The following is a 23,400-nucleotide window of genomic DNA, read 5'->3' on the forward strand; positions in this document are numbered from 1 at the left end:
GAAGGTACAACTTACAAGTGGCAACTTCTCTGCTTCCAGAAGCTGATTTTGAAGATGACAGTCCCTCAACATTCACTTTGGCTGTTGCCATCAGTTTGCTTAGCAAATCAGTCTATTTGCAGTTACAAGTGATTAGAGCCCTATGTAAGACAGAAGATTGCTATGCCTAATCAAAACAAATCAACCCATGCCTTTAGGCTACTCTTAATGCAGTTTTCTGTTGCTAGGGAAAGTAATTTGACAATATATGTGTCCTTTTAATTTTCTCTGGCTGTCAGTCACCTTTATATTCTACACACTGCTCCTCCACAGTAAAAGTCAACTTTGCCAGCCAGTATAAATATGCATTTTCTTCAATGGCAAATGATTGAATTATGAGAATGTTCAACACCTGATGTTGAACTAAGTTCTTAAAAAATGGAACAATGTTTATTTTTAAATTGCATACCCACCCTTTTACCTCCCACAGGAAACAGTAGAAATTACTTAAAGGCATGTCCCAGGAAGATTTGTAAGTTTTCCTATAGAGTATCATCACAAAACACCCCACAAACTTTTAATATTGCTTTATAAAGTAAATAACCCAAATTAAAGCAAAAAAAATACTCATGTGCCAATTCTCTATCTTCTGCTATGTGCATTCCTACAAAATTTGTTAACATGGAGCGCAATGGCAAAGCTGTAATCTTGGTGTATAACTCATAGCCATGCTTTCCTATAAGTCAGCCTGAGAATTCAACAGCCAATAGAAAAAAAGGTATTGACCAAACTTTGCCCATAAAGAAGGATGAGCTTCTGTGTGCTGCCTACCTATTACCCTATAAAACCCCTATTAAGCATTTTGAAATATAAATGCTCAAACTCAGGATTAAACTCCCTCCAGTTTTGGACAGCTGTCCTGGTGACTCAGCATCCGTGTAGCTGTTCAGCATCCAGGCTTACACCTACCCTGTGCCTGCTGTGAGAACAAGTACCTTACCTTAATGATAAATGTTTTTTTTAATTATTATTTTAGAACAGAAATCAAATGCTGTCAAGGAAATATGCAAAGCTATACAAGCATATTGTAAAGGAGTACCAGGAGATTGGCATTTTAACATATTGTATCCTGAGTAAGAAATCTTTACAGCTCTGAGAAATGACAGTGGCTGGTGGTCCTAGTGCAATTAGTATTGGCACCAGCCATCAGACAGGGATGCAGCCACAGACAAAGGCTGGCCTGTTGCATGGGGATATAACCAGCTCTGCTTAAAGGTCAACCACAGGAAGTTGCTATCCTAAAGGGAAAGAAATCAGGTGGTTTAACTCACTGGAGGAAAGTAACTTACTTTATTAGCTGTTGTTTTTGAGTCTGCACAGGCAACACTTTGAAAGATGAAGCAAGGATGCTGTCAGTGTTTTGCATTATAATTCAATGTAGCAATACCACACACACACACAGAGCTTTATTGCTAATGGATGCACCAAGCAGACCTGACTGCTCTACATCAACAACAAAACAAAGAACTACACATCAACGGTAGGCTATCATTAGCAGCAATGTTATTCCAAAGCGTGGCATATCTGTCAGGCAAATGTAACTGCATCTGACATCTACCACAGTTCTATTTGCCTGGCAGAGATGATACATTTCAAATTGAAGAACATCTGTTTCAGGCATGTGATGAATCATCTTCAACTATATTTCCTATTTCCTGCTATCCTGTGAGATCAGACAGTGGAAAGAAGTTACATAACACTATGATTTTGTTGTTTTTCAGTACTTCTGAAATTGTAGATTTTTTCTGACCTACAGATCATTTAATGGTTTAAAAAAATAATAAATTTTTAAAATTCCCAGAGAGAGGATATTTCTATTGGTAGAATAGGAAGAAGTTGAAATAAAAACATATGCTATGGAGATTTTTCCTTTCCCGTTGATAAAAAGTCAGCTGAAATGGCTGAACTATCAGAAGATAACAGTTCTAGAGAGGTAAAATGTGGTACTTTCACCAGTCTCCTTTTTAGCTGATCAATTATCTCACTCAATATGTTAGAATTGTAGGGATGTGGGAGAGCAAGCAGGAAACCAAGTGTGAGTTTAACAGATCCACCAAAAACTAGAAGAATCAACACCATGTCAGAAACAGAAGGGAGTACTGTAAGAACTTTGGTCACAGAGGAGTCTGGCAATCAAAAATAAGACCCTGTGATTGAAATGTAAAAGTTGACACATCAAAAGAGGGATTAATAATCAGGCAATGGGACCTGACAGCACATCACATGTAAAAAATTGAATGTAGTCCTTGTGTGCATGTCTTCTGCATTTAAAATGAAATTGAGAGCTATCAAGAATAAGGCTGTATTAAATGTGCTGTACAGCAGTAATATGAACACCTTCATGCATGAGAAAGCACAATTTGCCATCACTCTGAAGAAGATCACTATGTATTTAGCTTGTACAATAGCTAATATAAAAATTGGTAATTCTCAGTGGACGGTACTTATTGTATTCCAGTGGTTTGCAGTACGACAGCAACACACCAGGTCATACGTGCAGTTACAAGTTGCTCCAATGCTTTGCATGTTGACTTCAAAGTGCTGCTTTTATACAATGTCTTCACAGTCCTAAAGGAATAAAAGCATTTAGGCTACTTGCTCAACTAGTAGAAGGCAACTAGTTTGGCAGCTTTTGGATTTCATTTTGCTTTCTGGACATATTACATCATCCTGAACTATACCAGGTGGTGTATTTCTGGCTAAGCAGAAAGGTCTCCTTCAGTAGGTTTCAGATCCAAATAATGGATCTTGGCTTCCCTTGAATTCATTGAAATCTGAAGTTACGAATTTCATTTGGGCTCCTACTGTCACTGATTAGTACAAAGCAGACTATTGTTTGGAGTGTATTCAGTTTCCAAAAATGAATGCATCACAGCTGACCATGAGCACTGCTCCCAAAGCAAACTGCCATATCAGCAGGTCATCAAAAGTAGCAAGACCATTTACAATAGCACCATCTGGTGTCTCTAAGTGATTTTATAGCTGTGGTAAGTGTGGCAGATTAAAGAAGTCAGTACAGAGAAATTACCACAGTATGGAACAGTCATGTCCTGTCATTTCTGCTACTCTGTCCCAACTCTTCACAATCATGTAATTGACTTCTTTTCCTGTGATCTCACAGTTCTCTACATCTGGTGAATTTGCTTTGTTTGAAAAACAAAGCCAATTTATATATTTTTGCCTGTATATGAACTTGGGCTGCCTAAGAAAAATCAGGAAACTGCCTATGCACATCAGTCCTAATATGTTGAGCAGGATTTAGATCAGACTACACCAGGTACATCTGGAAAAGCTGCCTGTCACCCACTCTCATGCTTGGCTCTTTCCCAGAGGTACACCTGCAGTCCTTGCACTCTCAGAATATAAAGAAGGACTTTCCTCTGAGAACACACATCTGAAATGCAGCAGATCTTAGAGAACAGGACATTAAATAGTGCTAAGAAAATAATTCTTCAGTTCCCAGGCAGACCAACGACCTTGAAAGAGTGAGCTCAGTGCTTTATTTGTCCCTACTTGCTATAGTGTTCTGCTTTATTTTGTGTGTGCAGTATCCCATCTAATGGGGACCAGCCTTTACAAATATGGACAAAAACTTTACTTCTTTCTAAATCAGTGTCTCCTGTGACTGAACTCTTAGGGAATGTTATTCCTGAAATTAATCTTGAATGCTCTAATTATAATGGTAGCAGTTACAGAATTCTCTCATGGCTACTTTGAGGAAACAATTACTGTCTTTATTATTATAACCCTCCAGATGAGATACTACAGTTGACAAAAGATTATTGAACAAGTTATTATTCAGTCACTGACTCACACAGCTGACAGCTTGTACATGTGGGGATGAAGGCTAACATGGCAGCATTTACAAATATTGTGGTAAAGTGGCCAACTTCATACTTTTTGGGCAGTACATTATTACAACAGATTGGGTTTGTTGTTTTGGGTTTTTTTAGTAAATCAGTAGTAATTCCACTATAATTAGATCCTCCTAAGATTTTATTAGGTGTGATTAGCATACAGAATTCTAAATCTTTTCTCTCGTTTTATCCCAGAAATTAACATAGAAGGTCATAACTGAAGATCACAGGTATTATTTCCCACAGCAAAGAATTGAGTTAATCCAATTTGTGTCTCTTTACAGCTATTCTTGTCAGTCAACAAGAAAAGTGACTTTAGGATAAGTGGTGTTAAGTCTATACTGAAGTCTAAAAAAAAATCAGAAGGAAAGTTTAAATCCTGGCTTCCCAAACAAGGTATTTTAGTGCTCAGGAATATAGCAAGGAACAAAAAGAACGGTGGAAAGAGTCATGGCAGAAAGAAGCACTCAAAAAATTGCTCTAGCAATCAAGAGGGCAACACTGTGAAGAGGGAGTAGGTTTTTTTTCTAGGGAGAGTGAGTTACAGGGAAATGATACTGCTCTGGAGGAATATATATTTTGATCTAACTTAGTTGCCACTTGATAAATTTAAACATTTAGGAGAAGATATTCTTGTACACAGTTTTATCCTAGTTTGCTGTAATGTGTTCTGTGTTCTGTGTTCTGTGTTCCCTTACACATGTCTGAGTAGACCCGTTATGTTATATTAGGCTAAGACTGTACTGGGCTATTATTTTGCAGCAACCAGTGATAGATTCATACCTTAATGATGCATCAGTTTCTTAGAAAGCTCAGATGATCTGGACTTTCTGAACCTTCTTGTAAAATACAAAATGCAAGTGAACACCAGAGTCCTCTATATACACAAGCAGCCATATACAAAATGTTCCACCCCATTAAAGACAGTGACACACTTGTCTTCCTCACACCGTCTCTTGAAGTCTAACTTGCAAGTCCTGGCTACCTTGCTCCTGATTCACACTTTTCCTCTACAAGAACATCCATGAAGCTAGAAGGGCAGACTAGTACATTGCAAGGCCTTCAAGCTCTTCTGTGCACTGTGCTATGTCTTCTGGATGAGACACAGAGCCAAACGTTTAACATTTATGGTCAATAAATTTTTCATAGCACTTTGTTAAGGAAGATGTGGAAACCATACTGCTTTATCCAATCTCCTTACCTTCTCTGTCTGACACCCACTGCAGAATAGGAAAATAAAGACAATATTTTCTCCCTGTCCTTCTTTAGTGTTGCTTGCCCCACTGAAAGAAGTGTTATTTGGGCTAAAATAATTTTTATTTCTACAACCCTTGAGCTGTATCTTCCTGTAAAATAAAATATCTTGGCAAGAAAGGCTTTGCAGGAATGTGAGGATATTGTCATAATATTACCTATAACCAGTTTGCTCAATTCTTCTCTCTAGGGAGAGCCATTTGAGTGAGTGAGTAGTCGCTGACATTTTGAATTAGTTTTGTGTATTATAACTTCACTGAACAGTTCATTTTCCTCTGGTATGGATAACACAAAGACACTTTCTAAAAAGACATTGTATCAAGTTTTCTAATCAGATTCTTATACCCTGGTGACTCTGGAGACCATTTTCTAATAGAATGGAGGCATGGCCTATGAAGCTAAAATAAAATAGCTGATTAAAAATGTTATCTCTATGGAAGTTTATAATAACAATACTAAAAAAAATCCATGATAGAGAATAACCCACTTAGAAAGAAAAGATGCATTAGGTGAGAGCCACTGCCACTCATTAAAAGCTTCCAGAGAGAGAGAGCAATCTTAGAAGGAAGGTCTTGTGTTCAAGAAATCAGATGCTTCCATAAATGCTATTATTTAGTAGATTCAAGAACAACTTAAAAATTCCTGTAGTACTTACTAAATCACTGATGTTTGGTTTATCCGATCTCAGATTGCCTGTGTAATTATAAAAGTCATACCCAGGATTCTCTAAATAAGTTACTTAGGAGCAAAGTCTGAAATCATACCAGCAATAGCACAGCAAGTCTAAAAAGTAGTTTTCTACGTTTTGATGCTCATCTGTTTCACTTGAGCCATGTGCCAGGTTGACAAGCCTCCATACAATGCTAGTTTGTATCAACAGGCTGCACTGGATTCTAAGAAAGAGAATATGGAGAGAGCAGCTGCATATTTCATCTGGCATTGTCATGGCATTATCACATTTTGGCACCGTAAGATTGTAGTTCAAGTTGTGGTGCAGTCAGTGTTAAATGGGAAGAACTTTGTTGACCCTCTGTAAGGTGCGATGGTAGCACAAAGTGGGGGATTTTTACCACACAGAGATCCTCAAAGTGCCCCAGCCCTTCTCTGCAAAATCAAGTATTCTACAGATACTTCTTTCTCTTCAAATAACTTTATTTGCCTTTTTGTAGTTGAAGGTATTTGTGCAATTAAGTTAATGTTTTGCTGAAATGGGCCATTGAATACCCATATCCTTGCTATATTCACTGATCCTTCCAGGGTAATTATCTAGCATTTGGGGAGAAGTTCAAAATAGTCTTTTAGCCTCATGTATGTCTTAGTTACTTTAAAAGCTGCAGAGAATGTGAGAGAAAATCCCCATGAAAAACGTTAAGTATCTTGAACAAATTAAGTGTGTGCGCCTAACAATACATACCCATACATCAATGTTGGGCTATCACCAGCCCTCACTGCATCACCGTTTCCCATTCATAGAATATCTGCTTAGAAATTCATAGCACATTTTACTCCATTTCTGTTAGAAACCCTCCTAGTTCCTGAATGTTGTCCCTTCTCAAGGTTATGTCCCTATAGTGGTCTCAGGCCCAGGGTACTTAGTTTCCTAAGCAGAAATTTGGCAGTATGCCTTTTTGTAGCTGGGTAACAATTCCTGGGTAACTACCAGGATTACTTCAACATGTTCAACTGGGGTTTTAGCCACTGAATTTTGCTCAAGAAGCTATTTAGCAAGATCCAAACCACACTTATTCACTAGCAAAATTTTGTTGGTTGACTTACTCAAAGAAAGAAAGATTGCAGGCATAGATATTAGTGTAGAAATTAGAGATTTTCTTTTATATGCATGTCCCCATGTCTAAACTTCCACACTTCGTAATTTACATAAATCCAGGTTAGTTTCCTGCTCAGGAGGAGCAGCCTACAGTTGCTTGCAGCACATTCTTTCAGTCTGTGAGTCTTCCCAGCCTGTCAGCTCTGTAATTGACATATTCTGGGAAACCAGTCTTGGCTCAGCCACAGCTCCCTCCCTTTTCTAGTTCTTTGAGGTTTTAGGCTTCTTTGATCCCCCACTTAGCCCTGGGAAGAGTACCCATTCTAGCCTGGATGGAGCCAGCTCATTAGCTTTTCTCTAAGTGATGACCCAGCCATTATTATCTTAACTACTTTGAAGCCAAGTATCTGAAGCTATTTCTTATCTGTAATGTTGTTTTACATTTCCTCTTTCCTCCTTTAACAACCCCTTCAAAATCTGCTTTGATTTAACCCTCTCTATGCAGGCAGGAGTCAATATTGAACTTAATAGGGATACATTTATATCAGGAATTAACCAGCCCCAAAATGAAAGAATCTGTAATGTTGAGTCTACCCACATATTTCACAGGGATGCGCAATATCTTGCTATTGTGAAAAAGATTGGTATTTTCACTCCAGAAAAGACAAGTACAGGTAATGTAAAACCAGAAAGGGAACAGAATTTTAGCTAGAGCTATAAAAGTTTCAAATGCAAAACAAAATCCTGAGTACAAGAAACAAAAAAGCCACAGTAACTGGCAAAAAATAACCCTAACAAACTAAGATCAGAATAACAGAAATATTTAAACATCTTTAACTAATATATATATATTGAGTAGATCTCACAAGAAAATCTGAAAATTGGCAACTAGCAGAGATGCCTGAATACTCTTTTAATTTATATGTTATTGTTTGAGTAATAAAATTAATCTTAACGTAGAAGAGATTTAGCACTTTTGTACTTTTCACTACACTTTAAGTGAATTTCACCTGTGGGAGAATGAATTATTGAATCTTTGCGAATGTTTGCATTCATAAAACACAAGTGATTTCTTAGCAAAATAATTAATACAGGAAGACATAATGGCAAAAGAAAAATGGGGATATTAAAATTTGTATTTAAACCTGTGTAGATACATATTCCCCACTGTATCCTCTATGGATCCGTATATGAAATACCTACAGTATTATTGTTCCTAAAGTGAAGCAGGATGCAGCGCATGTCACAATAATTGCAGAAGCATTTGCATTAAGTTGGAAGTAAACATTTTTTATACTATATGAACAGCATCAAAACAAATTTTAAAATGTTCTTATAAGTATTTTTTAAACGTTTCCTGTGTTATGACATCAGGAGGCATCAGCTTCAAAGGAGTCAGCAATTCACTTCTAAAACCACTGCTTCAATGTCTTTTCCTGAAGTTGTCTAAACACAGTGAGGATTTGTGAGCTGTTTACTTGGCAGTAAAAATTGACTCAAAGTCAGCCAAAACCTTTTTGTGGACTCCTGCTTCCACACTTCCTATTTCTCATTCCAGTGATTAGTTCAGCAGTGAAAACCCTGATTAACTACTGCTTGTTGTGGTGGAGCTGACACATCACTGGGAAACAGCAGCTAAAAGGTTTAAATAATATAATGGAATACCTGTGTCATTACTAGACAGAAGGCTGAGTTGTCTACCTTCTCCAAATCAGAGAATTCTGCTTCCGCGTCATAGTTTTAGCTATAAACACCCATGGCTTAATTCCTGCAGAAAAATAAACAGACATGGAATTACATCACTGCTTCTGAAAGGGATTTCCCATCTACAAAAGTGAACAATTTTCAGTAATCTTTGTAATGCATTTTGGGATCATGTGCTTTGATATGCAGAATAAACATAGATGTTTCCTCCTTTAGAACCAAATATTAAACAACCCTTTCAATCAGGGTATCTTTGCCAGCAGTTTCAACAAATTCAGGATCAGTCCCCTTTCTAGGAAATGTTATGTATACTTTTATGCTTCTGCTTTTATTTCACATAGAAGCTCATAGATTGTTTATGGCTGCCACTGCCGAAAATAAATTAATCACTAATTATTCTGTGGGTGGGTATGCCTATGTTGCACGACAGTGTTAAAACATCACATGCAGTGTGAACATAGCATGAATTGATTAAACATGATCCTTTTTTGATGAATGTGTCCTTCCCTGTACGTCAGGCTTGGACAGAGGGCTGAGTGAATGGCAAATTACTGCCATCATCATGGTGGCTAGTCATGAAGAAAATGGCTTACTGATTTCAATGATTTGCTTGTCACTCTGTCCCCAGATGACAGTTTTAGTTTATTACACCACCTTAGTTCTGACATGTTTTATTCCCTCTATAGATTAAGCATGTTAGTTATGCAAATGTCTGAAACTTCTACAGTGGTTGAGTTCAAGATTCAAGATGCTCTCTGGGGCAAAGACAGGTAAAGAAGACAGAATATCCACTTTCCCCAGAGAATAACTCCAGTAGAAAGTCTTTCTTATAGAAATAGTTTCAGGGAAAAAAAAGCATTTTACTGTCTAAGAAAAAGGAAATCAGCAGAATTTTAGCCAGAGAATTACCTCAATTGTATAGAACACTCTTAATTCATCGTGGGCCTCATGCATCTCCCAAAGAACATAACTACTTGGCTAGCTTCCTTCATGCCCAAAATAACTTTGTTAGTCTCAGTGTTGTTCCTGCTACACCTAACTGACATCTCTTCTCAGCAGGGTTTCTATATAATATAGTATCTGTTCTGACATAGCATCAGAAATCCATAAGGGATTAGCAAATCAAGGGGCCAAACTTTACTATAATATACAATCTCTCATTGATTTCACTAGGTACCTAAAGAAGTACTGCAATATTCTCCCTCTGCTTCAGTGTAAGTGAGAATTTTGTTTACAGGACTAATTTCCATTTCCAGGTAATATCTACAGATATCTTTATATTAATAGTATATAAATACATTCCTGGGTCCAGTCAGCTGATTTAACGTAACACGCTATAAGAATATACTTGATTAATGTCAAGTTATATAAGGTCCTCCAGAAAATAAAAGAGAACACAAGCCATACAATAATTTTTAAAGTGCAAACATTAAAGCAGTAGTTTCTGTTTAATTTGTAGAGTTTTCTCACCTCCTTTCTTCAGTGACAGTTCTCCCATGGTTAGTATCACGGTGCACATTATCTGTATCAGATGTTAGCTTTACTTCCAGCAATTAAACACTTGTTTAATTTCTGGATAATGCTATTATAGTGATAAAGGAATACAGAGTTCCTAAGAAACACACTTTTTCATAATTGAGAATAGAATTATGGATAGAAATACAAAGTTCCCAAGTCCCTGAGTTTTAAATTACTGGGAGGTTTCAGTGAAATGCCTAGGGGAATGAAGTCATATTTGCAAGTTACTTACACTTATCTTCTCCAATGTTTTCTCCAATGTGTTAATGGATCAGGCAATTTAATTTACATACAAAAGTACAAAGTGGAAAGCAGTTTTCTTTGAACACTTTCTGGATATATTAGGGCACATTGCAAGTGCTTCAAATGAAGATATATGAGCAACATACTAGAAAGACTCATTAAATTATTTTACAATTGTGTTTAATTTGAAGGATTTAATGTTCAAAGAGATACTGGTTTGAACCTCTAAGTCTCTAAAGAAGGCTGCAGGAGTAAAGGCTCAAAAAATGTATCTTTGCTTTCCTTCAACTTGAATGACAGTAAAAATCCTTCCAGACAGGCCTTGTTTTCTGTCTTTCTTTCTTCTACAGAAAGAATATGCACATTTCATCACATTTTTTCCTTAAACTCTTTCACACCTACTAGAGGATGTCTGTACTTCATCAACAGGTGAGTTAATAAACACCACATGAGGTTCACCTCTTGCTATTGGATTAATAAAAGCAGGAAGTCTCACTGCCCTAGACAGATCTGGGTACCTCAATGTTGTTATATAGAAGTTTTAAATAAAATAGCTATGTCACAATTATTTCCTTTTACTCTTTACAGTTGCTATTACAGGGATTTTTATATCTTGCTTATGACAAAACTCATCCCCATAGTTCATTCTCTGCATGACACCTACAAAGGTAGTACAGAGGATACATTGCACTTAACTGAGGGTACTCAATAACTGACAGAGAGGTGAACAATTTGAAAAAGGCTTGGTCACCTCTTTATGAGCCTTTTTTTTAAAAAAAAAAAAAAAATTAGAATAGCAGTGAGTCACAGTAAATTTAAAAAACCCAACTCCATAACCAGTAACTTTGTAATCCTGAAATGTAACACGACTAGCTGCATCATTGCCATGACATCACACATACTATTTGTTAGTTTAAAAAGTAGTGCTAGAAAAAACTGCTGGAACAGAGAGTGAGTTTCTTAACTTGATTTGTTTTTCTTTCCATTAAAATAATTTTTGAAACAATATCAGAGCATACTTTTTGGCTTATAATTTTAATTTAATATTTGCAAGTAGAGTACTCAAGATAAACTGAGAAAAGCTTTAAATCTTGTATCAGTGTCTGAGGATTTTAGGAGCTAGCCCTAATAATAAATAATAATAATAAATAATAATAAATATCAAGGACATTTTTTTCACAACTCTGTTAAATGCTAAATTCTCCCATTAGCTAAAAGTGTATTATTTTGAAGTCAGAAGGGTGTTAAGCTTTTAGTTGTATGTGAATAATAATAAATCCACCCTCTTCTAACATAGTTTATCAGGTAATGATGGTACTTTAACAAATAACTATGAGCTCTTTATTCAATAGTACATAAAACATAACTAGAATTTTGTTTAATGACTCATAACAGTAATTTCTTATTTTGCTGCTTTTATATAAAAATATGTTTATTCCATGACCTGTTGTCCCTGGCATCCATAAGATACTTCTGTGTAATCCTTAAAAAGTGAGATTTATCATATTTTTGAAGTACAAAGGATCACAAGTCTCTCCTGATGGCCAAGATATATTTTTCATATCAGTGCACAGTTTTTAAGTGTTTCTTTTCTTGTTCACACACTACCAATGTCATTGTACTCTGCACACAATAATTTACCAGTGCTCACCATCTGTGGACAGCTGTAGGATAGGATCAGAAGGGAAGGGAGATCTTTAAGCTTGTATTTTTAGTGATTTGCTTGAGCTGTTAGCCTGTGAGCTCTCAGTGTGCTATGAACTAAATAACACTGCTCAGAATAATAAATAACAGTGATATCCCAGACATTATCCATGTCTCTGGAAATTACCTTTTTTTTTTTTTTTTTTTTTAAAGTAATTTCTGTATTACGAAATCAGAAGAATCAGGTAATACCAGTAGTGCAATATCTGCAAAACCACTTGCTTCCGTAGATAACAAAAAGATAATACAAATGTCAGCAACATCTTCTGTCTATGTGGTTCTATCTGGGAATATCAGTTTTCCAGGAAACTCATCCAAAATCCATGTAGTTTTGTTGTTGTTGGTGGTTGGTTGTGGGTTTTTTTGTTTGGTTGGTTTTGGTTTGGGGGGTTTTTTGTGGGGTTTTTTTGTTGGTTTTGGTTTTGGTTTTTTTTCCTGTGATGTCCATGTCAGAAAAATCACATTTAGGACATGACAATCAAGGTACCAGTCTTATAAAACAATAAATGAAAGAAAAGTGTATTAGATTCTGTGATTTGTAAGTGATTCTTCTCATTGTAGTAGGGCTGAAATGTTGATAAAAGCACAAAGACTTCTGCCCAACGTCCTGCTGTACCAATACAAAGTGGACAACCCATGCCACCAGCTTCCCAACCTCACTACTGAAATTTGGAGAGAAAGAGAAAGCAATGGCCCTAGGCAAGCAAAGGGATGTTCCTGTGGATTTGTTCTCTACAAATTAATGAAAACTTTAGCTTTTGAAAAACAGGAAGGGATGGTCATACTCTTTTTACCAGTACCATTTTCTCTGGAGATGGGGAGAAAGAATCCAATCTGAACCTACTTTTGCTCTTGCTAGTGGAGGATACAAGGGAAGAAAATTAGTAAAATGGGCATCTACAGTGATGTTTTGGAAATTACTGTTCTTATCTGATTGCTGAATTCTTCTGGCCTCTCTGCAGCTGTACTTCTGTATAAAAGCAGTTAAGCTGCAGTTTATGAGAAAAGGTTTAACAAATAATAGGCTAGAATCTATTTATTTCCATCTGCAAATTTATACATCTTGCTATTCAAATTTGCATAAAGAAAAGTATATCAAAATCCAGATGCACATCAACTTAGATACGCATTCACTCTATTGAAGGGATGAATTTTGATGCTCTAGTTATGACCTAACCTACCATTCTTGACAGTAAATGAAAGGTTTTCCATCCTTTAAGTGAATTCTGTTCTGACCTTTTAGGGTTTTTCAGTCCTTATAAAAAAAAATTCTACAATTCATTATTTGAAGACTTTTCTTCAGCAACTACTACTTTTCTAAAAGGTCTGAGCAAACAATCTGTTATTCGATAGAGACAAGAACAGCATAAAAGAAGTATTTTCCAGCTCAAAACTAGCCAAGGACCATAATCTCACATTCTGCATATTTTCAGACCTCCACCTTAGCTCCAAGCCAGGATTTTGCCTGCATCCATACACTTAGAAACAGGATCAGTTTTCTCACCAGTTTCATCTGACATACTATGTGATCTTGTAGAAGGTAGTTTACTTCCCTCTTTCTCCTCTCTTTTTCACATTTTTTAATTAGGCTGTAAATTCAACTTGCCAACTGCCAGCTAAAGTAGGAACTCAGTCATCATCAGGACCATTAATCACAGTACAAGAAAAAAATATGTTAGTAAAATTTAATAACATTTCTTCCTTGCCTGCTCACACTGTACAGATCCAACTTATTGTTACTCTCATTTTCTGAGATCACAAACCAGCATCTTTAAGAGTAGAAATGTGTCAGTACAAAGATTTTAGATAATTTGTTAATGTTATGATGAAATTGGTTTTGTAATTTTTCCCACTATTCAAAAACAGTAATGATTCACTTTATTTTTACTGAAATCTAACACTTAGCATATCAAAAAGGTTTTCAATAATACAATGCTAGCTTCATTTTTACTTTGTCCCATAGTAGCAGAATATCAGCACCAAAATTTTGAGACTGTTTTGAAACGCTCTGTGCAAGATATATATACAGATATACAGATACAATATAATGTATATGTTACAGCACTTTAACAAACTTTATCAGGTTGCTAGATGATGTCAGTATTTAATAATGTCATACATTTTTTTTCTACTCTCAAATGCATCTGGGCATGAATAACATCGCTAGTCTGACTTTGTAACACACGATGCATATTCTACATGGATATAAAAGATTACTTGAATTACTAGATAAGCTGTTCCTAGTTTGAATTCTCTCAGCCAGAAAATATTATTTGTTCAACTGAGTAATGAATTTTAATACAATAAAACTGCTTTTGCTCATCATTTTATTAATGGCTGGTGATTCTGACATGACAGAAAATAACTGCATGTAGGCAAATATGAGCAAGGCTCCAGTTACTTTAAACAACCGCGTCAGTTAGCATGAGACGACGAAGGAAGCTTTATAAAACAAGGTCCTTTATCTGCAGCTGTGCTGCAGGGCCCTCTGCCGTGCAATTCATGGTAATAATGGGATAAATATAGCAGGTCAGTAAAATTATCCTCCCTTTAGTTCTAGAGGTGTAAGCTGCGTAACTGACATGTTAGGTTTGCTCTATTGTTTAAAAACCTTTATAAGAAGCAAGTGGTAAGTGGGCATTACTTACCACTCACCCTGGGTTCCTAACAAGGTCAGACAGATTGCCTAACCTTGTCAGGTGGCAATGCCATCTGGCTTGATCTCGGTCTGATCCGATTTCAGTTTCATAAACTAAACTCCATGGTCCCTTGGAGAAGAGACAATAGACTTTTCAAAGGCCTGAGCCCTTTCACCCTTTGTTTTTCTGTTTAAATAATATATGCCTCCTTAGTCTTTTGACAAGATTGCTTGACCTTGTAATGTGACCATTCTCAGTGTTCTCTAGTGCTGGAATGTGCTTTCATAATACTGGAAGACTTCTTTATATTATCTAAAGCAAATGTTTGTTTCTTAAAGTTGAAGTAAAACATTCACATGATCAAAAGAGAAATGACCAGGCACCTGGAACACACAATAAAAAGATCCCTCCCAAGAGGGAACTTCTCTCACTTGAGCTACTGTTCTGAATCCAATTAGGATAGATGAAAATATTTCTCTCACTTAACTCTGAAATTAGAAAAAAATCAGGAACTATGAAAAAAATATCAATTAATATCCTAATAATTTGCTCTCCTTTTGTATTTGAGAACTACTGATACATTGCTGCCAACAGTTATGTTAGTCCATTATAATATCTACAGAAAGGAATTTAAACCAAATAGAATTTCCTTTCCCTCAAGCCAATGGCATCCTGGCTTGTATTAGAATAGAGTGACCAGCAGAAGTAGAGAGGTGATTGGATTGTCCCCCTGTACGCAGCACTGGTGAGGCTACACCTGGAGTATTGCATCCAGTTTTGGGCACCTCAAATCAAGAGAGATATCGAGGTGCTGGAGCGAATACAGAGGGCAGTGAAGCTGCTGAAGGGCCTAGAGAATAAATCTTATGAAGAACGCTTGAAGGAGCTGTGAATGTTTAATTTGAGAAAGAGGAGGTTGAGGGGAGACCTCATCAGTCTCTACAACTACCTGAAAGGTCATTGTAGAGAGGCAGTCGGCCACTGATTCAATTAAGTATTAGATTAACAAACGCAATTTGGTATTAAAAGCCAGGAAATTATCTTTTTTGTTATTTTTAATGAAATATTTTTCAGTTACTACGAATTTACGAAGTCATTGGTGAAGAATTTCTTCTTATATGCTATCTTGTGTCTGCTTCAATGTAAGGCATGAGGAAGAGCTGTATATTGTTACAAGACAGAGTTTCTCAGTTTATTTGGTTAAAAGATGTCTAATACTCTGATGAACAAGGGCTTATAAAATTTCTGAAAAATGCTACTGTTGTAATTTTCAGATGCTGTGAATATAAATCTCCCATATTCTTTTAATGCTACAAATCTCTTCCCCTAACACTGTGGTGAGGAGTTCCACAGACATTGTCCATAATCATAAGGGCAATTTTTAAATTGCTGTCTTGTAATTGTATTGAATATCTCTTTGGCTTTGCATTAATTTAAAAAAAAATAATAATTAAATTCTTGATTTACCTTTACATTACTGTTCATTATTTATGCCATTTAATAATCTCTACTGCAAACCATAATTTAGTTGTTAACTGTTCTTACCCTGCAGCTACTTCTGATGGCAAATGTAGGCAAAATGTTGTCCCATTGAGCAGTTTTCATTTAGGTTAATCATGTTCTTTGAATGCAGTTGTTGAAATTTGGACAATTCCTTCTTCATGAACAGAGGGGGCAGGATGGAGGGCAAACAACACTCCTGATATTATATAAATTGTTATGTCAGTCTTAAGTTTAGATTTTTGAGCAGATGGTAAAATCATGAAAGTGTAAAAAAAGCTCATCCATGAGTCTTTATAAAGCTGCTTTTTGGGTTAGCAGACAAAAATGACTTCATGTACAATCTACTTCTGGCGTTAGATATGTGAACCCTTGTTCAATGGAAAGACGATTCTCAGCCTAAAATGCCAAATTCCCATCTTGGTACTACAGACAGAAGTCCTCCTGCTCTGATACTGTGATTTATCTTTGACATTCAGTGGTTAAACAAGTATGTCCGCACATGGGCTCTATTAAACGACCAATCATAAGTCTTACAATTTGTGAAATGGGTACAGAACATAAAAGATTAGCCATAGAGCTAGGAGTTCAATCTTTTTCTCTTTGGGCATCTTTAAGTTTATTTTCTACTAACTCCTGTTGGCAAAGATGTACAAAGAAACAGAGAGCACTGACAGAAGAGTTATGTGTAGAGCTTTCTGCCTTGATCTGCTCAATCTAAATAAAACACATCAATCAGGAAATGGAGCTGCTTTTTGTAACCACAAAGCCTGATGTATCTACTACCAAGAAGGGAAGTGCAGACATTTACACACTCTCTTATAAGTGCCTATTGATCTCGAGGGATGTTATGAAGTGAGCGTCCAAACTCTGGGTGTTGGAGGCTGCAAAACTGTTGTCTTCAGACCACAGATATTTAATGGAAACATAATAAATAGTCTGTGGCTTATCTGTAGACTCATATTGCTTTTCACTTTAATTAAAATCTCATTACAGTGACAGTGATGGTGGTTTCTGCAAGAAATGTTCAGAGCTGATTGTAGCTCATTGATCCAACAACCTGCTTCTCCAAATCTTCTTGGCTTAAGTTCTTCCCTCACTGTAACCTCATACCCTCAGTGCCAGTGATTTCTATGGGACTGGTGACACTTGCAAAACAAAATACAACCACATTCCTTCTGTTTCTGCCTTGACATTCATGTAAATGAGTCTGTAGATATATTTACTGAATGCTCAGCATGGACAGTTATAATTATTTTCTTCTTCTTCTTCTCATTAAAGTAACTTGGTGATTTTCAAGCTCACATAAAGAATGAAATGGAGCCATAGAGTAGCTGAGATTAAAAGATACCTCTGGAGGCCATCTAACACAAGCCACCAAGACATAACAGTCTTATTTGAGGCAATTTCTTCGTTTCTGGAGAGAGCTGGAATGTCCTGGTAGAACTTTGTTGCCAGTTTCAAGCTTACTAATTAACTACTGTATAATAAAAATGTTGAAGAGTGAATACCGTACAGTGAAGTGAATTTGAAAGTTTTTCATTTTATGGAGTCATAAGGCATAGCTTAGTTATAAAACTGTTTCATTTTATTATATGATTTAGGCACTTGGAGGAAGTTTTTGAAAGTAAATAAGCAAATTAAAATATAGAAGATGGACTGCATTTCTTCAGAAATGCCAAGAGGCTGCAATAGTTTCTGCAGCATGTGTGCATGTTCCTGAAAATCTCTTTAGATTGCTTTCTCATCCTATTAGATGCCTCAATTGTTTTTTAATACTTCCCTACCTTTATTTTTTAAAAAATCTCTTCCAACACAGGCAAGAGTCAGCATCTTCTTATTATTAAAAAGACAGTTGTATCTAAAATATTGTTACAAATGTATTTATTGTCAGTTTCCTTAATGTGATTTGTGGAAAAAGGGAGGTAGACATAACATCTGAAAGTTCCTACTCCTCACTGGATTGTTATTAATTTTTAACTTGGGCAATTTAATTGCATCTTCACCAATTTACAACAGTTATTGACCACAGCAATCAGACAAGTCCTAAAGCAATTTGAACTATTATAGTCCGGCAAGACTGTATTTGTTTTGCAATGTTTTCTTTATAAATAATATGCATTAGGTTGGAACATTATCCTCATTAGCCTAAGGGACTGCTGAAAAGCAGTAGTTATATGATTGAACTTCAGCATTTCAGGTCCTATTATGCTAGCTAATTAAATGAGAACCTCTGCTAATTGTGCTGCATCAAAGACTGACAATGGCTTGGAAGAAATGGTGTGTTCCGTTCATTAAGCAAGGATAATATGCTTGTTATGACCAAATAATCCATCATGATCAGAGAATGATCCGAATATTGTTTATCTGTATGCCATATTAATGAGGCTTGGTGCTTTCATACTGTTCTTGAGTGCCAGATGCATTGGGAAAAACAGCAGAGGTGCCTTCTGCTCCCGCTGTGGCCCAGCGCGGAGCGGGAGCGGCGGCGAATGCACGAGGGGGCACTGCTCGCACTGCTAAAGCCTTCGCTGCCTTCGGGAAAGGCAGAGCCCCCCTGCAACACGGCAGGGCAAAATTCGCTCGGGACTCCGAGCTTCAACCCACCTTAAAAAGGCACTTCTCTTAGCTCCTGGTCAGATGCTGTGACCTCAGTTATGGTTGTCCGAGAATATGGTGATAATGTGACCGCTCACATATACAGCCACAACAGATCTGGGGTTGTAAATACAACCTCAGAGTCTAATAATTGCTACCACGTGTTTAAAGTAATGGTTGAACTCCAGCTGAAGTGTCAAGTGGTTCCCCTGGGTTGGCAGTTTATCCTGGACACAGTACTTTGAAGTAGCTGTGCTTTTCAGAATACAAGCTGCAACAGATGTGCCTTGAGTATTTCAAAGCCTTAACTTGAAGTAAATCAAAATATGCAGTACTAAAGTGACAAACACCTTTGAAAAGTATTACATCTGACAGAATATTTGCTTCCTCAGTTAGTATGTACATATTAAGACAACTAATTCACATTGCAGAAAGGATACGAGAGTGATTAATGATATATATATTTAAAGCTTATAAAGAGAACTTGATGTATTTTACTTTGCTCATACAAATATAAGATAAAGAATAAGAGGGATCAGAAACAGTTGTGGATTAATTGTTCCAATGGTTATTCATATACATGAATGCTACAATAGATACACATGAAAAATGGTACATAACGTTTATAATGGCACATTGGTTTATAGCCTTTTTTTTGCAATAGAAGCTAGAGCTCACAACTACTGCATCATCCCAGCAGTATTTAGTCTCAGGTTACAATACTTGGATAAACAAAGAAACAAAAAGAAGAAACATTGTAGCTGGAAAAAAGGCTGCCAGGGATTTCAGTGTTTGCTATGTAAAAACAAATACTCAGTCTTGGCTCTGTTCAAATTCTGATCACATTTGCTTTTCATAATTGATGACGTTGTATTTGCTTTTTATGACTCAAGAAGCTAATAGTCCCAAATGTTACTGGTAATTTGGATATTTATTACAAGTATGGACATCTTGAAATTCTAACCCCTATAACATAGTAATCACAGGTTTGGAATTACAAAAAAATAAGGAACATAACATCAGTGTTTATGTATAAAGCTAGCTGTGTTTGGCCTTAGAGTAGATACCAGATTTGTAGACAGTCAAAAACTTAGATGGGTTCAAAAACAGCTGGAGAAATTCAGGGGAGAGAAACCCATCAAAGACAAAGATACAGTTGTTGGCTCAGGAATCTCTGAACTCCAAATCTTCAAAGCCTGGGAAAGGACTATCACTGCATACTTGCCCTCTTTTACTCTTCCCAAGGCATCAGTCAGAAACAACCTAGACAGACCTTTGGTCTGACTCAGTGCAGATAGTATGAAGATACTAAGCACATTGAGGAAAAAAGATCAAATTCTTAAAAAACTTCAGCTATTGAAAATTTTGGAAATGCTTTGCCTGCACCTAATCATTTTACATAAGTGCAAAAAAAAAATAAATAAAAAAAAAATTACTTTGCATCTAGGTAATGACATGACTTTCCTAGAGCTGATGTGTCAGGTAAAAAATTTGCAATGAGAAATTAAAATGTGGAAAAGATTTACAGATCCCTATATGCTCCATTTTGAATTATGTGCCCTTTACCTTGTAGCTGCTTTCCTGGACCTGTTTCCATGAAGCGCCTCCTTGAAAAAACTGGCAAAGGAAGGAGTCGGTTGAAAGGTACTTTATTTCAACTGTGAATAGAATACATAAATAACTGTTAGCTACATGACATCTCTTCTTCATTGTTACCAACACTTACCTCATTTCGGTAGCAGTGTTGAATGGTAGGGGGAAGGTCACACATTTAATCCCTTTGATAACAGTGATTTTAATAGCTACTGTTTTTTTATACACTCAGTTGTATTTTGATGAGTGATATTCTGGTCAAAAAAAGCTGTATCTTCATATCTGATACTGAAGGGTATTTTGGGGTACTCATGGCACCCCAAATTTTTGATCCATGCAATAGACACATTTTGTGTTTGTTGTTTACAGTAAAGATCATAATAACTGGGAAGGATCATAGTGACCAGGTGAGCTGGTTCTTTTTGCAAACAATAGTACCTTGTGATCCTAAGTCCTTGTTCAAAACATTTGTCAACCAAAAAGATTACAATGCCAGGCACTATGCTAGAAAAATACATTTGAGGTGCATTGAATATAAACTCATGCCATGCTGTCTGCATGCAGCACAAATGAGTAACTGTAAGAAGACACAAGTAATATCTCTATTTCAAGGATAAATGTTGACATCCAAGTATAATAAAATCACTTTAAATGGCAATACTCCTAACTGCAAAACAAAGCATAGAAGACAGAAGAGAGATGATAATGCACCCAGGTACGAGGATGGGATAAAAATGAATGCTGGATATTTTTTCACTCTATTGCTTCATGTGATTTCAGACCTCTGGCAGAATTTAGGGTGTAACACTCTCCCTGTCTGTCTGTTGGAATCTTGTATTCATGGAACAACACAGAATGTAATTTCATTATGGACACTTGAAGCAAACTGGCCATGATCACATTCTGAAGATTTAAAATACTACATTTAAAGAACATAGCCCTATTACTTCTCAAGTATTCAAATAGAATATACACATAGCTTTTTTCCTCTATGTGTCCATGCACTTTAAACTATTTGATGTAATTAGCCAAATATACATATAAGGACATCAAGAGACAGAGTAAACTGACTTGTTTAAGGTCACATTGAAAGATAGAGCCATTCATATGATAAAGTGCCAATGATAACAAGGAATACATAGCAAGCTAAAACAGAGAATAAGTTAATCAGCTATTTGAGTAGCAAATATAGTCAGTGCTAAATGATCACATCCAAAACCGCTCACATGTATCAAGGACAATCTATATTTTTGGCTAAAATACAGAGTAGTGGTCAAAAGCTGATTTTCAAAATCAAGATGACAGGCTGCAATGCTGATGATACCCACTTATGTCATGAGTGCTACACTGCTGGCAACACCTCAGTCCCAAAAGCTGTTTTCTAAAGTTCTATCAGATGACTCCTTCTGACACACTTTTTGCTTGCAGTCCAATCTTAGGCTTAATTGGCAGGTTTTTAGGGGTTTTTTTTGTTATTGAAAATCTACATAGAACAAAATTTGGTTGTTTTTTGTCTTAAACCCCCCACATTTTCACATTAGGAAAAAAGGGTAAAATTTAGTAGTTAACTGTCTTTCATTTTATGTTGAATGTTATGTGTCCTTGTGTTTAGTACAAGACAATTTTACAGGTAGGTAATGAAATTTTCCATATTTTTAAACCTAAATTTACTGTTTGTTGCTGGATTATTGTATTTAAACTCACCTAACAAGTATTTGTAGCACTTAACAGAATTTACAATCAAGCAGAAGAGACTAAAGCTGTTACACAGTTTTGACCAGTTTTTTTCAATATGAAATGCTTATTTACATTAAGGGAAAAGTTGTGCTAATATTGCATCAATATGATAGCCTAATTCTGCTTTTTCCACATTTGAATTAGCTGATTCTGACAAAAAAAAAAAATAATCATGTAACCCTTGACAGTGCAAAGTATACTGCAGACAGAGTTCTCTGCAGATCCTCATCAGAAATCTCTGCAATAAGGTAATCTTTCTTCACTGGCTTATCAAACTGGGAATAATATAACTGATTTTGGTTGATTAGCCAGTAATAGATAGATGGCTGTATTTGCCTGAAGGATCAGAGCCTAATTTCTCAGGATATAAGCAGCAGGTGGTAAAAGAAGTTACTATTTTAGGGCATTGCTTTGTCATAGAACAGGAGGGATTTGTTTTTTTGCTTTGGTGATTCCTGCACTCAGTACTTTTTTTACACTGAAGTGCTTCAAATATTTGATATTTACTAACCTGCACCTTGCTTGTTATATGTTACAGCTGTGACAAAGGTTATTAAAAACATGTTTATACAAGTATATACATATTTTTTTTTCCACAAGAAGAAGGAAGAAATGCTAGCTGGAGTTATCCAGGATGCCCAGGTGAAAGCCTCAAGTTAAATGAACAGGACTAAAAATATGGCTTGTCAGTTATGCTTAGAAGATACAACTGGAAAAGTGTGCAGAAGGAAAAGAAAAAAGTGAGAGGATAAGGAGGCACTGACAAGACTGGAGCTGGATGAGATACAGGTGGGTCAAGCACTTTTCATTTTAGGGCTTGCAGTGTGGGCTTCCTTCCTATATAGTCTCTCCTGCTCTGGTAAGACTTTCCTTTTGGTGTTCTATTTTTGATACGTGCCGCTTCACAGCAGGATTTGAGGAGTGTAGGAACAGGGCGGTGGGCTCAGTGACTGTCCCTCCTACCTGAGGGGAACTTCTCTACTCCCCGGGGCCAGCAGAGAGTGTCCTCTCCTGATCTCCGCCCCAACCTGGCCAGCTCGCATCCCAGGCCAGGACGCCCCTTTCTCCTGTCACGCCGGTTTTGCCAAAATCCTTCCTCCCAGCACCCTGAGCCAGCGTCTCACCTCGTCAGGCTCCTCCCGCGGCGGGGGGAGCTCGGCACCGGGAGCTCGGCACCGGGAGCTCGGCACCAGGGCTCCGGCACCGGCTCCTCCTCCCCCGCCCCCGGGGCGGGCCGCGCCATTCT

At 36.8% G+C, this 23,400-nt stretch overlaps 1 protein-coding gene across 1 annotated transcript in view; it reads left to right on the plus strand.

The window, feature by feature from the left end:
* The first annotated feature begins 5,982 nt into the window (after positions 1-5,982).
* Positions 5,983-23,400, plus strand: part of TMEM132C (transmembrane protein 132C) — a 196,168-nt gene continuing 178,750 nt past the window's right edge. Inside the window, exons 1-2 of the mRNA XM_009997683.1 lie at positions 5,983-6,182; positions 7,528-7,592. Coding sequence (XP_009995985.1) covers positions 5,983-6,182; positions 7,528-7,592 — 265 coding nt within the window. The remainder of the gene's footprint in view (positions 6,183-7,527; positions 7,593-23,400) is intronic.

The sequence above is a fragment of the Chaetura pelagica genome, unplaced genomic scaffold (assembly GCF_000747805.2).
Source record: "Chaetura pelagica isolate M959 unplaced genomic scaffold, ChaPel_1.0 scaffold45, whole genome shotgun sequence".
NCBI lineage: Eukaryota > Metazoa > Chordata > Aves > Apodiformes > Apodidae > Chaetura > Chaetura pelagica.